At 41.1% G+C, this 17,230-nt stretch overlaps 1 protein-coding gene across 1 annotated transcript in view; it reads right to left on the reverse strand.

Moving 5' to 3' along the window:
- The window catches only part of ADSS2 (adenylosuccinate synthase 2), a gene marked incomplete at its 5' end in the record, with an annotated part of 37,013 nt that extends 19,986 nt beyond the window's left edge, over nucleotides 1-17,027 (reverse strand). Inside the window, 2 exons of the mRNA XM_084261635.1 lie at nucleotides 399-501; nucleotides 16,860-17,027. Coding sequence (XP_084117761.1) covers nucleotides 399-501; nucleotides 16,860-17,027 — 271 coding nt within the window. The remainder of the gene's footprint in view (nucleotides 1-398; nucleotides 502-16,859) is intronic.
- Between the last annotated feature and the right edge of the window lie 203 nt (nucleotides 17,028-17,230).

The following is a 17,230-nucleotide window of genomic DNA, read 5'->3' on the forward strand; positions in this document are numbered from 1 at the left end:
ATGTAAAATGGAGACAAGATTTATGTTTTGAAAGGTACTGGTAGTTAATTAGCAGGGCTGGAGATTAAAATAAAGAGGAGGGATTCTGAGAATAAAAGAAATAATTGGTAGAGTAAGTAAGAGGGCATGGGAGAATGAAGATATGCCGTGGAGTTAGCTGCTTGCACTGACAGGACAGATAAGAACAAAAACAAACTAGCCAAGACAATAAAAGAAATCTCTGTAGTCCAAACATCACAATTGAGTGAAAATCATATTAACAAGACAGTAGAGCAGTTCAGGCCTTTCAGAATCTGAGGAAGAAAACTTGTGATTCTATGTGTCCTCGAATATACTCTATATGTATCAGAAGTCTGTAACTACTGTATTGTATATTTTTTTAGAGATATCCCACTTACCAATGAATGCAGTGACTTTTGGATTGATGATCCCACTTGGCAGAAGATGAAAGTCATACTCCACAGAATCCACAACAACTGTATGTCCTGCATTATTGCCTCCCTGGGCGGGAACAAAAAACAAAACAAACCACCTTGTTAATAGCTTTTGATACTAAAGACAAGTGAACACACAAAATAAAGATGGAATAAACTGATTCCAGCTTCAATTCTGCAACTTTCATTTCTGTTACTGACCAAGGACCTTTCCGAGATCTTCTTCCCCCAGGAAATCAGCCGAACTTGTTTTGTCAAACTTGACAATTTCAACATCAGTATTATCTGTCATACAGACATGGGACAGTATTTTGGTTCATTGAAGGTACAAAAGCTTGGAATAAGACTAAAACGTTTCCAAAAATTACTGGACAGAAACATAAATATTTTAGAACACGCGACTATTTATAAAAGCCATTTACTAAGTTCCTATTATAGTTATTGAGCATAAGTATTAAAAGTAGAACTGCAACCTTAGCAAAGGGAAAAAAAAGCACCGGTTAAACTGAGTACATAAACCCACACTGTTATTGGGAAAGGTAAGTCCAGCTGTTTGGCAATATGTAGGCTTGTTGTTCTGAATTCTGGGTTCAGTCTCTTGAATGTTTTTCTATGGATAGTAACCAGCAAAGTTAACTTGTTCATTCCATACCTCCCCAGCACCAAGAGAGGTCTGTAACAGTGCTAGTCAAGTAATTTATACCTGAAATGTGCTGTTAAGGAGTGACTCTGGATGTCACTATGATGACCGTGGTTTCGTAAGTTACATCAAACCAGCACTTAACATTTCTAGCTTTCTTCACTACCTCAAAGAGCATTAAGAGATTTGTTAAAACGGTGCCCGTGACCAAGTCTTAAAGAGGGTCAAGATGGGCTTATGAAACTAAAGATTACAAAATAGTTACCAAATACCCCCAGTTCTTGTTTGCTGTACTTTTGAAAATAAGCTTACAGTCTCTTGTGACCAAGTCGTCTGTGCAAGACAAGCTTAACATACAAAATGGTTTTATTTGTCATAACTACAGGAACATTTTTATAGGCACCTTGCACCAGAAATAAACAAACTGCTTCATAGAAGGAAAGCCTCAAAGGAAAGGCTTTTTATCTAAGTCTTCTTTCAGCAGAAGACAAACTGAAAAAAGGCGTTACATGAAAAGAAAAGGAAACTATATGAAGTATTAATCTATGGAATTATAAATCTGAAGTATTTCAGAATAATTTATCACAGATGTTTTCTGAAGAACAAACAACAGCTACTCACTACTTCTACAACATTTAAAACGCATGAATACAACACATATAGCCATGTATCTGACATTACAAATAAAAGAATTTTCTTAGATATCAAACATTTGTGCCAGTACATAAACCACATGCCACAGGTAAATGCCTAATCTCTGTGAAGTCAGCAATGAAAATTCTCGTAATTTCAGCATTGTTTGAGGATTTACCACTGTACCACATCCTTTGGAAACAGAGAGAAGCCTTACCCAAAGAAAATGTCTGAATTTAAGAAAAGTTTAAATTATTTAGTAATATAATATAGTTTTGCCATGTAGTGAACAATACCATGAAAAAGTTATAAAGGTTTCTGGACGCAGACGGTTTTCACTGCAAGCAATCTGACTTAATCAGAGGAGGCCAAAACTGATTCACAATATGTGAAACATACTGAATGCATAAAAGTTTTGGTTTTTTAAAGTAAATTATAAATGTTCAGGAATAACCTTCTTCCTCTTCCTCTCATCCTTTGTACTTGACAGCAGCTGTTGAGAAATATTATTTAGCAGTCCACAAACTCTACGGTTGTCTTCCATTTAAAAGGTTGTTAACTAGCTACATTAGCTGGACAGCTGTTTGTAAAATGCAATGCTAAGTCTCCTGAACTACTGCAAGCTACTCCAAAGCTAGGTAATATTATAAGAACTTTAAAATTATATACATACATAATATACACAAGATTTCTCTTTTTTTTTCCCCAGTAAGACAATGACATTGGTTTCTATTGTGTGAATAGAACATTTTATGACAGCACAATAAATAGGTCTAGGTACAACACTGAATACTGAGGTAGGAGCAATTTACAAATAGGAAGAAGAGTCCAAACTCTCCCACTGCGGCATAAATAAGACTGGACTAGCACCAAACTACACTAAGATTAGTGAATGACTGTTCATTTGAAATCCCCTACTAGCCAGATGATTTTACTTCATGGATTGTTTCTCAATTTATTAAAAAAAAGTTTTCTAGCATCATGAATGTCTAAAACAGGAAGAAAGATTGCCCTCTATAGAGATTAGATCATGATTAACAACAAATTCTTTAGTGTGTTAGTGTTGGCCAAGCTACTGGTGCCATTCAGACATGGTATCTTAAACTTCAGCAGTCACACCTGTTTGAGCAAAGTGTACTAGACTCAGACTGTCTTATGTCATAAGAATGACTTGTTTGGTTTTGGTGGTCTCGGGATTTCTCACTTGAACCGCTGAGTGCCAAGGTGTGCTGGTTGTGTCGGTGTGGTGCTCACTGAAAAACGCCCTATGGCTGACAGAATAAAAGTGGCATTTTACCATTTAAACCTTGAACTACACGCACAGCACAGCTCACACGTCATCTAGAAGCAAGTTAGTTGTATGTATTTCTATATGTTTACTGTTAGCTCTTATACTTTAAAGGATTTTGCTAGAGACTACAAAGTAGAAAAGTTGATGTTCTATGTGGTAATCACCACCTGAACACACTCTTTGGCCATATTAATATCTCAAAGTTTCCAAATGCCTGTTTACAGATTAGGCTAAAATTTTAATCTCAGAATTCGGTTGTTTATATTATGATATGAAAAGATTCAATCCCAAAAGTGCTACAGATAGCAGCTGTCTCTTAAAACTCTAAGTCAGTCCCCATCCTGCTTTGGATGTCATTCTGTCATAATGTATCGTTTTGAAAAATATTTTTAATTTCAAGCCATATTTTATGAGGCCATTTCATTAATTCGGTTTCCAAACTTCTGCTGTTCACGTAGAGGTAAGCTCTACCCTAACTGCAAAGTGCAAGTTTGGAATTGCAATGCATTAGAAGAATGGTTCACACGGCACACTGACAGTGAGCTGGCAGTGAAGTGTACACATGTGTGCTCAGACGTTGCACAACACAGGTTTGGTAAACAATTCTAACTACAAAGTTCTAGCAGTGGTGGGGTGGAAGGGTGGGTTGTTATGAGGTTACGGGGTTTGCTTTTGTTTTTGTTTTTTTCTCCTTCTCCAGAAACTGATGATAATGCCAAAATCTTCACACTGCAGGCAACTATTGCCCCCGGGCATAATTCAAGGTATAAACTGATGAAGACACTCCCGGCTTCAGTGAACTCCATTTGGATATCTTGCTCTTCCTCCCTCATCACACTAAACCAAATGGGACCAGTTAGGTTATTCAAGCTAACACCCCTTTGATCCCAGTGTTTAAACATTATTAATGGAGAAGTAACTGTGGAATTTATTTTCGCTGTTGGTCAAACAAAGTTCATGCTCAAATGATCTTCAATACACTGTATAAAGCTTTTGCCTGTGGGAAATTAAGATATACAAGTCATTTCTTGAGGCTGGCAATACTCCCTAGTTAACTAAATATAGTAGTCAGTCCCCTTCTCGGTACCCAAGCTACAGGGGTCCCCTCCCAGCCACGTGAAAACCAAAACCCTTTCCTTCAGCCAACAAAGAGAAACCAAGTGCACAGCAAGACCAAAAGATGCTCTTGCTCTGTCTGGAACATACAATGTGCACATAGTAGTGGCTCCTTTTCCCTTTCTCCCTGCACAACAGCAAGCTTTCCTTCAGCTGAAATGTGCTACGGCCAGCATACTCCTTATGGCAAAGTAACTCTGCATTCAGCTACAAATAGAAGGATTGCACAATAGTTTGGAGGGCATGGGGAAGAGGACTTCTTACACATCAGAGGTACAAGGCGTCAGCAGTGACACTGAACTTCTTCACTGGGATGCTTTCTTGCCATGCTGCAGAATAGTAGCAGAGGAAGCCCCTTCAGAAGTCAGAGTGGAGACCGTGGAGGAGGTCAAGCAGCTAAGGCAGGGCTGGCTTTGCCAGAGTAGGAGAAACAGTATTGTGCAGATTTAGAAACAAACAGACAAACAAAAATACCCAACCCCACCACCAAATATTGATTACTTGCAAAAGTAATCAATAAGAAGAAACACCATCATGTAGTCAGGAGCATCTAACAGACTCAAGACTTTACTTGCCTGGTATTACAATATAATATTTGATTTCAAAATTATGCAAAAGAGGCTTTCTGAAAGACAGCAAAGACACAAATACCTAATCCAAAAGATAAGAAAGCCCTTTTAAGAAAGAAAAAGAAAAAAAAAAGAGATACACTTTTAGCAATTTTTAGGTAAGTTACTTGCAGTACATTTAAAAAAAAACCAAAACAAACCCAAAACCATTGGGGATAGGCAGTGTAGGTAGAACCAGAAAAGAGCTTTCAAGGTCAAAATACCCACTAAAGACTGTATCATTGAATTTTCTTCAGGAAGTTCTGTGTGGTCTCCTTCTGCTACCATGGTTGCCATGCTCTGATATAGATGCTGTAAGAGTCATCTAACATATTAATCAAAAAAAAAAGGCTCCACCAAAAAACCCAAAAAAAACCCCCAGAACTAACCAACCACACAAAAAAGCCCCTCCTACTTATTTCTTGAATTGCTTTCTACAAACATTTTGTGGGAGTTTCTCTTCTTTTTCCCTGCTGCATCTCACAGGATGTTACAATACCAGATACAGTACTGTAAACCCTCAGATCATCTGCCAGAACAGCAGAATCAAAATTTTGAACCTAGGCAAGACTGTCTCTCTTACAATCATTTAAGAACCTTTTTTTCTCTCTTTCCCAAGCTCCATGCCTCTGTCAATGTAAGCCACTATTAGGAAAAAAAATAATTATTTTTATAAATTATAAAAATATAAATTTGTTAATTTAATTAATTATAAAAATTATAATTAATTCTAAACAACAACTGAAAATTAATACTGATTCTTATCCTACCAACAACTGTGTGCATTTATTTTCTTACACATACAACTAACACAGAGGAGACAAGTTGCTTTTGCATACTTAAGTACAACCCTGTGCACATCCTTCAAATTTGGATAGATACTGCAGAATCCTTATACACCATGAGCTTCTCATTTCAACAGACACAATCGAGAATATCCCCACATTTTTTATTTTAAGTCTTTTCCCTCTGGAAGTCATGCTGAAAGGTATCTGCTAGTTACCTGAAAATTTTCTTAATACAGAATCAGCCCTGAAGCATATCAAGAACACAAAGTCAGGCAACAAACAGAATAGAAAAATAGGTGTTTATTGCCCAAAATGTTGCATCACCTAGTATTCAAATGCTGTGAACTGCAAGTATTTTGTTGGAAATTATTAAGGGAAAAAAATAATTTCTTGTTAATATTACACCAGGGAGTAAGCACTTCATAAATTTAGTATGCATAATACTTAACTTTTGCTTATTTAACACTGAAATATCTCTCTAGGCTACTACTAGACTATTTAGGTAAGAATATAAACAACCTTTTCCCTTTAGTTCTAATAAACCTCACTTAGAAGAGAGAGTGCTATTTAAAAACAAAAAGCCATTCTATCTGTCTTTAGATTTAGAAATCATCCTCTGGACTTGGGCTCCTTTCATCACAGAAAACTGAGTATACAGGAGCAACAAGCACATACCTTGCTAAAGGACAGAACATAAACCAGGTTCTCCATCTAGCAACAAAGCAGCTACCCAAAAAAAGAGCAGTAAGAACCTGTAACACCACACTACACTCCCACCAAGAGCCTAACAGAGGCTCACTACTCCTGAAGTCCCAAACATACTGTGCTTAGATGTATCGCCATTGATTTGTGCATCAGCACAAGCAGCGCTGCAGTTTTAGCATTTCCTGAAGCTTCCAAAATTGAATTTTCAGAAGTCAGCAATGTTCTTAGCACTATATTTTGAGGTATATTAAAAAAAAAAAAAGTTAAAAGCATTCAGTTTGTTTGTCCTTGCTCTTTACCTTGCACTATATTTATCCCCATACCTTTTAACACAGTATTTGGAACAGCTCTCTATTCTCTCGTTAGGATTCTTTGGTGACCAAGAAAGAGATCAGCCCTTTCAGCAGACCACATCTTTACCAAATAACAATGTTGAGTTGTGTCTCTAATCGAATGTCCCCAAATTTTCAACTTCCAGGAGCGTGAACTTTCTAATAGAAAGTAAAAGAAACACACCTTGCCCTTCCTTAACCTTTCCTTGTACTCAATACCTAGGCCCACCGCTGTTGCTCAGGACTTTGAGGCAACACACCAAAGTCAGGGAGGCCGCTTTCATGGTTGGACCCAGCCTGCAGATTACCAGTTGCTGCCAGCAACACCACAGGAGTAACTGCCACCAGGTGACACTGAACATTTGTGCTGATAACACAGGAAAACAGGAGCTTGCTCAAACTGAAGGGAGAGCCAAGCACCTGGTTTTGTTATCCCCAATAATAACAGTTCAAACAATTCATGGAATTATGGAGCCAGGCATCTTAGAAACAGCTATCATAACCTTGGCTAGCATAGCCTTGACACCAAAAAAAAAAAAACCCCACCAAAACCCAAACAACCCAAAACCCCAAAACAAACCCTACCAAAAAAAAACCACCAAAAAAACCCAAACCAACCAACCAAAAGACAAAACAAACCCCAACAAACAAACCAAGCCCCAGTCATGAAAGTTTCCTAGTAGTTTATGTATTTTAAAAGTTGTTGGTTTGGGGAGTGTTGTTGGATGTTGCTTTGTTGGATTGGTTGGGTTTTTTTGTAAATACTTCTACACATATCCCTGGCTCAAAAAGATACCATTTGAATTGGAATGCAAAAATATTATTTCCATTTATTTGGCCACCTAGTGTGAAAGTCATCATGAACAAGTGCAAACCCATACATTTTAATATATGGCTTTATCTTAGGAACTTTGTAGTTTGATGATCTGGTGGACGAACAATTTGAAATCCTATTAAGACAAAGTAGCCTTTTTTCTCCTTTCATGATCCTGAGACTATTAAAATATTCTTAAATAATAGTTTAATTTAAGTCATTAAGTGGAATAGTGAACGTAAGATTAGGCACAAGTTTGTTCCCCAATCTATAATATTATAAGCAAAACCTGTATTTCAAAGGTAAGCAAACGCACAAGTCCAACTTGACTGGTGTGGCATGCTTAAATTGCTTCCTCAAAAAAGCAGATGATCCCTGACCACTAGCTAGTAATCCTGAAACATCCAAGCTATTCAAGCTGTAGAACGGCTAAGTATACAGGACTCCAATGGAAAGGCAGATACTAACAGATAAATATTCACACAAGTACTGTTAGAATGACAGTGATCCTGGTAAAACAGCCCCATACTTACCAACTTTCTAGAAGCTCCATTCCAAAACACATCCTTTATGAAATAACACTTTTAAATACTCCTTTTACAGTGGTAAACTGCTAAAGACACATTATTGTTTTCTAAAAGAAAAAACCCCACACAAATAAACACACAAAAACCCCACCCAAAAGCCTAAACAAAAAACACAGGGGGGTAAATTTAATCTTCTGCAGCAGGCTGAAGAAAAAGTAGCCTAAAAATCCTTCTCAGGGTAAGCACCACACCCAAGAATCTGCATCAGTACATTCAATTTAGATAGGCTGGTCAGTACTACACACAAAACAAGATACTCTTCTAAACCATACCTATCCCGGCAAACGTGAACAGAATCAGTTGCACATGCACAGAGGGGGGCAGAAGATAGCAGAGGCAGCTGCAAGCATTGCACATCTGGGGGCTGTTCGATAAATATTCTCAGGAAACACCCTTTTTGAAATAGTTTTGAGTGCCTGAAAATAGTAATTTAGAAGGAAAAAAAAAGGTCATTATCTGCTAGCTGACATTTTACTGGAAACAAGCTTGAAATTTCAATAAATCAAACAAGTGACTTCTGCTCTCTAAAAACAAACAAAGCACTGGAAAACAATACTTGCTGCAACCAATACACTCACCCACACGACACAAACACACCAGTTACTGCCATATTGTACCGTGGTCCAGGCAGTAACACTGGGAAACATGCTGAAGACAAACCAACAGTATCAAAGAGGACTATATGTTAAATATATTGACTGAACAGTATACCCAATTCAACATCTACAGCAATTTCAGTGCTTCCCCTATCAAGGCAAAATGGCTTATTTTCTCTTGCATTCCATAGCGTTTATCTACCTTAACTGCCAGACAAAGTGTTCTGGGTAAAGAACTGAACTAGCAAAACTGTCAATCAAATTACCTGAGTACAGTTTTGTGATTAATTTTTTTTCTTGTAGCTCTTAAGACTGAAACAATTTTTAGAAGCATTACTCTTAGAAAGGTGTGTTCTGGAGCCGATTTGGTAAGCTCAAAAGAATGTACAACCATCCTAAAAGCCAGACAAGTCTTCTCACTTTGAACCTTCCCATAGCACAAGATGTCCTTATCTTGTTACACGCTGCTCATGCAGAACAGCTTCCAAATCATGCACAAAACATGGAGAAAGAACATTCATAATAGTATTTAACAGTAATTCTTTTTTTTTCCCTGGAATTGCACTGCTGTACTAGTCAAAGGCCGCCAAGGAATATTCGTGTATTGAGTTGATTAACTGGCTAAATAAGAATCAATCTTTTTTAGAGTTATGCTGAGTCTTGATAGTTTAATGAAGTTGTCAAAATAGTAATGACTTATGCCTGTCTTACTTAAGCATAATTCATGACTACCTCACCAACCGTTCTGCATCGTGACCTTTATTGTCAGAATCACAGAGAAAAAAAATACTATCTTCTGGCTGAATTAAAATAGTTCAAGAAAGTCTACCAGCTGAGACTTCGGGTTTACTGTGCTGAACCAGCCACTACCAAAACTAAGCTAAGAGACTGCTGAAGTTGAAATAACCACCAGCTGGGGTTTTAGTTTGGGTTTTACTAAATATGAAGGTACAACCAGAATGCTTCCTAAGAAGGAATTTATTCAAGAATAACTTTGGCCTCCCATAAATATACTTCAATAATACTGGTTGCCAAGGACATAAAAAATTTAAAGAAAATAAATGCAAACAGGTAGTTACAAACTCCATTATACTATACCTGCTAACTTGAGAGCTCATCTAAAGCAAAACGAAGCCAACGATTGAGGAAACATGGAATCTCATTTTCCAAAAAGCCTCTGAAAATTATACAAAGCCATACTCTAATGTTTACAGAGAAATCCTGAACCAGGGCTCGTTTCTCTGATGCTTTTGCTCAGAAAAAGTCCATGCTTCTGGGTGTGCAGACCTTCCTTAGCCTCGAAGGTTTGCAACCAATTGACTGCGACCTTGCTGCAGTCTTGACAGTTGTCCTCCCCAGGCTAAGGAAGAAGGATTTGCAGCTCTTCCATTTTCCTGGAGCATGGGACTCTTCCAGGAAAAATGTACACACTTAATACATCCACCATTCACTGAAAGACCCTCACTCTAAATCTTTCAATTTTTTCCCCCCTCCTTTTTTTGAAAAAGTGCAGAAAAGGAAACAATGTACAAACTTGGAGCATCAGCAGAACCAAAAAAGGAAAGGAGTGTTGCTTGGAAAAAAAAAAAACAAACCACTAAAGACAAGACATTCTCTGCTTTATAAAACCTTTGTGTAGAATACAAAGAGCAAGAATAACTGTGTGCCATGGGTGCTGGCTGAGGAAGCCCACACTTAAGTATGAGGCATGTGGACATACGGAAGCAGAACACGCAAGTAAGAAACTACTGCAAGAACACGTAAAGATACAATGCATAAGGACTGCAGAGCAACAGCACATCCTTCTCCATTTCACATTTACCCAAGGTGAAAACATTTTCAGAGCACATCTCCACTATTCAAGGGCAGACTAAATGTTAGTGTAATAACCAGAACAGTTTTATCTGCTTCGGACACATCAAGACAAGAGAGCAGTTCAAACCTGATGCCTTGCCTACAGCAGTACTCTCAAAACTGCTAAGATGGGTCTATGTTGACCCAACTTTACCTAAGGGTAGAGGTGCATCAGGAAAAAAAGATTTATTAGAAAAACAGACTGACATCACTATGAAAAGCACACTGAGAGTGGCTCTCTATAGCGATACTAAACCTAAAAGTATTTACAGCAGCTCTGAAATACTGACATATGCATTTAAGAGATCTACCCAAAAAGCCTACAGTGACAATCACTGCCTTTTCTTATGACGTGATCATGCCAAGTTGTCTATCTCAAAAATATGATGCCTCAGGGTAGAGCAAAGAAGTCTTTCAAGTTATCTCCTCTAGAACAGAAATTAGTTGTCTAGTTTAAAGAGATGTTATCTCACGCTACGTTAAGGAAGAAGCTATACACTCCTTACAACTCTCCCCATCAGATGTGTGTGTGCATAATTTTTTCTACAGTTTACTTTAATTGCTACCACATTCCAGCATTCATTTTTTTAGCTCAGGGCAACCACTGTTGTTTCTGAGTTAGCTACACAAGTGACTGCCAAGTTGGGCAAGAAGCAAGTCAATGTTGCTTTGGCATCATATGGTTGTAAACATTTTCATTTAACTCTTAGATGAAAAGTCAAAGATACATGAAGAAAGCTGGTTACTACCACTGCTTACAAGAAACATTAAGAAAGGCTCCTTGCCATGAGAATGCTGAATACACCTTTAAAAAGTTGATCAGTCTAGCAGAGAGACATATCTAAACCCCATGACGCACCCTAACTAGATACAGCTTTATAATTACATGGCTATTTGCTTCTCATTTTAACATATATTGCCAAAAATCTATTCTGAACTTCAGATTGCAAGCCATCCTCCTTTAAAAAGTTATTTTTAAAATAAAGGTTTTGTTAACTAATTAATTCTCTCATATCCCAGGTTCTATGATTGATTTTTTGCTTTCTTTCCCCTCTGCCCCCAGTGAATTAGCAGCTAGCAAACACTACTGTAAAACCTACTCCTGGATTGCAGCATGAACGACATCCAGCAGCTAGCAATTTTCTTCGACGATCCGTTCAAATTTATAAGATCTAAACCTAGTTCAGGGAGCTATCATGTTACATGCTTAGAAGTTTCTAAACCTCTGGCTGAATTCTGAGTGTGTAGAACATGAATTGTTCCATCAGAGCAAGATCAAGAGCATGGTTTCAGGCACAATATGACAGAGCAAGCACATTATGTTATTCACATTTCTTCTCATAATAAATAAAACGTTAACTTTATTTAAGTCCAGTAATCTCAAAAAAACTCCATGCATTTCTCTTTACTGACAGAACACTTGCTCTGAGGAACTGCTTTTGAAAAACAACATTCAGAAACTCTTCAGAGCTGGTTTTGGCTTAGTTTCATGTGATCCGCAAAACCTTATTCTATTACAATACCTACATATGCCAGGTAGGGAACGGGATTCATTATCCAAGTCCAGAATAAAGATCAATCTACTCCCAAAAGATAAAGGGATCAAGTGAAGCAGGCAGATAAGGAAGATGATGTTGAAAGCACAGACTGGTCCAGCACTACGTTGCCTCTTTGTACAAAACCCCACCAATGTTCACAGCATTTCACAAGAACACTGAAGAAAGAATACGAAAAACAAGAAGTGGCTTTGGGAATATTTAGAGAGAACATCTTCCCAACGGCTGAGGTAGTATGGTAGAAACAAAAAACGTATTTGAAATCTCAATAAACTGCTGTAGAGTACTGCTTCTTAACCAAATGCACACAGTAAGGCTTTGGGGTTAACAGTCACATTGGAAAAAAACCATAAGAAACCAGTTGATCAAGGTGTAATTTGCTCTTTGGTGCACTTGAGATGTCTCCTTTGTTAATGGCACAACCTTTATGAACTGGAAAACCAGATTTCAACTGTTCTGTTTGAAACAATTTAGACATTATGGGATTGTTTACAATAACAAGAGATCACCTGTCAGTGATGCTCTAAAGCAGGCCTGTAAAGCATATGACTCACTGATGGGGCAGGCCAAAGAACTCATTTAACTGACCTCTCTGTCCTCACCAGAGCATATTTATCGGCATGCTGCCAACACCACAAGGTCCAAAAGTGCACCCAGCACTTTAAAAATGAGGGCTCTAGCCAGACATCACGTATCAAATGCCTGAGCAGATAAAAAAGCACTGATAGCTATAGATACTGATTCTGCTGTTCTTAATGCTGGGTGGCCTGCAAAGACTCCAGGCTAAACCACCTTTTCAGATGAGTATGTTTAGGAATTAAAAAAAGAAAGCCGGCTTGGTGGATGGAAGACAAGTAAATTCCAGGGTTTTTTTTAAAAAAATAAGGCTATATACAGTCTAGCAATATGGAGGTATCAGACAGCACAGGTCTAAGGACTTCAATCTGCAGCTATCAGCTGACTGATGGCAACTGCTGAACCCCAAGAACCTGCATGTTCAAAATGCCTCTGCTGATTGTTGCTCTGTTGTGGCCACACATCAAGTAATCAGTGGTAGCATCACTGTGAGTAACTGTTGTTTGAGGGGAGGAAGAGGAAAAGAGAGCACGAAGAATACACATACTCAACTGCCATGCATTAGCAGTTCAGGAGGAGGAATCGTGTGACCCCACAGGACACAGAGCAGTCGTGGCAAGGCACAGGCAGGCTGTACTGCAATCAGCTGAGAAGACTTGGTAGAGAACTCCAATTCTGCTCAGAGTAGTAACAAGATGTACAATGGCACCGAAGCAGGAAAATAAGATGCTTCAGCATAGGGAGCATGGCTTTGAAATGCTTTGAATGGAAACTTCAAAACCCTACTCACCTGTGTGAGTGATCTACTCCGAATAAATCCGCCACCTCCGCTACTAAGAGCGGAAAGTGAACAAAAATTTGCTGATTGAAGGACAAAATGTGAACAGAATTGTGCAGTGCAGATGTCAGCTTTTTTTGCTATAATGCACCCAACCAGTAGACTGGGTGGAGGGGGTGATGTTAATATAAGAGATAACATAGGGTATTTTGGTACTGTATTTGTTTTAATAAAGTGTTCATCTAAAATAACTTTCTTGCATTAATTTGCCATTCCCCATATCCAATAACAAATTAAACTCTGGTAATCAAACTCCCTAATTGGTTGCATTCTGCAAGGGTAGGAAGTCCCTTAATCAGAACAAGAGACGTTTTCCTTAACATTTTCATTACCAGAGGAACTGACAAAACCACGATGTATACTTTTAAATGGCAGCAAGGCTAGCTGGTTACTAAGAGGAAACTATGTCAATAAAAACCACAAAAGCACTTTTTTTTTTTTCTGGCAACTCCTCTTGAATCTCAAAACAATTCTTGCTCTATTTTTACTATCTGGACTGTGATTTATGTGATAGCAGGTAAACAGACTTTGCTCCATAAACCACTGAAGACCAGGTTTAAGTGCAAAAGTCCCACCAACACATTTGTTTTATCAAAAGTATCATTTTACCAGGTACCTCCTAGAGGCAAATTAAGGCCAGTCCAAACTTAACAGTGGAAGAACAGGTACATACTTTGCCTGTCATGCAGACACGTTTGTACCACCTGCATCTGAACCCTCTGTACTAGCAGTGTCCTCACACAACCACTGTAGCTGCCAGTGCAGCTGCATTAGCAACTACACAACACGCAGCTCCTGGATGCATTTTAATTTTATTCTCTTCACACAGTTGGCTTTTAAACCATAATGCTATTTTTGATAAACACAAATCCATCTCCTGAGCAGAAAACCCCATACACTTGCACTGAGCATAACAGTCCTTTCAACAACCCCTAAACTCAAGATAAAATACCCTGGGGAAGGTGATATTTAAAAGAGGTAGATCCACAATACAGCTTATTTCCTGACACATTTGTTCAGCTGATTGTGCCTAAGTAAGCACCTCATTCCAGATGCCACAGCCAAACAAGTGACTGAAGTCATTAGCACATCTGCCAACTAGGAGACAAGAAGGTACAGAGGGGAGACAGACACTGACTTCAGAGCAAATAGATTTCTGAGCAAAACTTCTCACAATGGCTCTACAGGCATAGTAAAAGTGAGCGATGCTCAGTTCTCTGTTCTGGGACAGGACCATTTTCTCTGCAACCGCACAGAACTGGGGACAGTGGCATGGAAGCCACACTAGAGCCCCCAGTTTCACTGCAAACCTAATGCAAGTCTTCAAGCCATCTTAGACAGCTTCCAAATCCTCCAAGAAAACAGTTGTACTAACACATTTTCTATAAGAAAACGCTAGAAATACTTGCCCTCTTCCCCAGGCAATATAGCAGCTCTGTGGTATGATGAATAGCAAAAACCATCCTAGAATGAGTAAGCTCACAGTGGCGAAACAAGAGTCAGAGAAGTACAGGAAGCTGCTATTAGCAAGGGACAGACTAAGAGCATGAGCCTTTCTTTCTGGACTTGTATCACACAAGTCATACTGTCATTTACCAGCATTAACAAAAATATCTACAATATGCCTGCGCACAGAGAAAGATGATTTAGTAGCTTGGTACCACTGAAAAAGAATATTCCTAATTTTCCCTCTTGTTCTGAGAAACTGTTCTTTGTGCTTACCCTATCCTGTGCTCTTCACCTACTTCCTCTGAACCAAGTCAATTCAGTTTTACTTACTACATCGACAGAAAGTAAATCCACAATTTAGTTTCCTGCCATTTTGGTGAGCTAAATCAACTTAGAGAAGTGGTCTAGTGCCAGAACCGTTCAAGTGCATGGGAGGAGACCCAGACAGCACAGCCATCAACAGGAAAGGGAAGGAAGAAAAACTCCTTCCTTCAGCATGAAAAACAAGTTATGAGAAATGGCAGAACTCACCATGAAATTCAAGCCTCAGACAGCATCATAATTTTGCCCTTCTCGTGATCCTTTACCCCAATGACTCAAAATGAGTAACAAATATGTTCCGTACACATGCAAATTCACTGTCTACTTTTCTCCCCCCACCAAAACTTCTTAGCATTAAACATACACGCTTACCTAGATGCCCTTCAAGTCTCAATATCAGAGGTGCAAAGGACAAATGGAGTCACTGTGTTCCATAACCCACAAAGCCAAGCAACTGTACCACACCACATCACACTTTTTTAATTAAAAAAGCAAGATATATGGAAAAAACCTAATTCATTTGCAGAAACAGCTACTTCAGTTTGTTTACTTCAAAACCGAACTCTCTGAAGTTCAAGTCTTTTATCTGTCAGCTTTGCAAGGGTCTCGGGTTTGGAAACACCACTTTTTATAGGCAGGTCTCGTTAGCTAACGCTGTGCTCTTCGGAAAGCCGTACTGTCTCACACAATACATTTCTTTTAAAAGCAGATTTAACGAAAGCATACCAATAACCACGCTTAAGACTGCTCACGCTGCAGGCATTTTAAGCTACTGTATCTCTTAATTTCAAGGAAGAAGAAAAAAAAAACCCCAAGCCCCAAACTGTACACAGCTGGAGTTCACTATGCTGTGCTCCACAGAGTAACTACAGCAGGAAAGTTAGGGAACAGGATCTCCCCAGACGCCTGTTGTTCCAGCACAGGTATTTACTAGGCTTGCAGGCTAGGCTCGCCTCGCCGGCTCTCTGGCTGGAACTCCATGCCGCGGCAGAGAAGAAAGAGACAGAAATTACACAGGGGGAAAAAAAAAACGGGATTTCATTGGCACGGCGATGGTCCCGCAGGAAGGGCTGGCGCCTCTTTGGAAAGGCAGCTCCATCTGAGGCGGGCCGAGCGGCGGCGGACGGCGCACACGCCATCACGTGCGCCCTGCAAGCAACGGCTGGTTCCGTGCCGGGGACCGGCGCTGCCCCGCCGGCACGGGGCGGCGGGCGAGCACGCGGCGCGGCTTAGGCCACGCCGCCGCCGGGGACCAGCGGCGATGCTGCGGGGACCGCCGAGCGCGGCCCCCCCTTCCCGGCGCCCCCCAGACAAAGAGTGCTGCGGCGGCGGGCCTGAGGGGAGGACGCGACCCCGGGCGCGTTCCTCCTGCTGGAGGCCGGCGTGGAGGGCGCCTTCCTCCTCCTCCTCCTTCTGTTTCTCCTCCCTACCCGGGACGGGGACAAAGGAGAAGCGGGAGGGCTGCAGAGCCCGGTGGCGGGGCTCCCGCCAGAGGCTCCTGCCCCGCCGGAGAAGGCTTCGCTGCCCCGCAGCCCGCCCAGCGCGGCGGGAGCCACGCCGGGCACCGCCGCCCGGCCCTGCGCTGAGGCGGGCGCTCGCGGGGGGGGCTGAGCAGAGAGAGCCCGCGCAACGCGGGGCGGCGAGACGGGCGGCCGGTGGCAGGGACGCCCGCCTCAAGGTGACACCCGCGGCCTCCCCCTGCTCCCCGGCTGCCTCCTCACCTGGCACCTGCAGACGATGTCGGCGTCCTGCGCCAGTAGATCCACCACCTTCCCCTTGCCCTCGTCGCCCCACTGGGCCCCCAGCACGACGGTCACCTTGTTGCCGGGGAGGCGGGCGGCGCACTCGCCGTTGGGGATGGCGGGCGCCGGAGCGCCATGCTCCGCCATGGCTCGCACTGCCCGCTCCGGCTCCGCTCCAGGCACATGCGGCAGCGCGCGGCGGCTCCGCTCCCCCCGCCTCCTCCTCCTCTCGGGCGGGCGGGCGGTAGCGCCGCTGCCGCGTCCAGGTGCCGCCGCCTACCGGCCCCGCCAGCGCGGCCTCGCTCGCCGCCCGGCAGACCCCATGCCCTCAGGCGGAGTAGAGCGCCTCC

The sequence above is a fragment of the Gallinula chloropus genome, assembly GCF_964237585.1.
Source record: "Gallinula chloropus genome assembly, chromosome: 3".
Lineage (NCBI taxonomy): Eukaryota > Metazoa > Chordata > Aves > Gruiformes > Rallidae > Gallinula > Gallinula chloropus.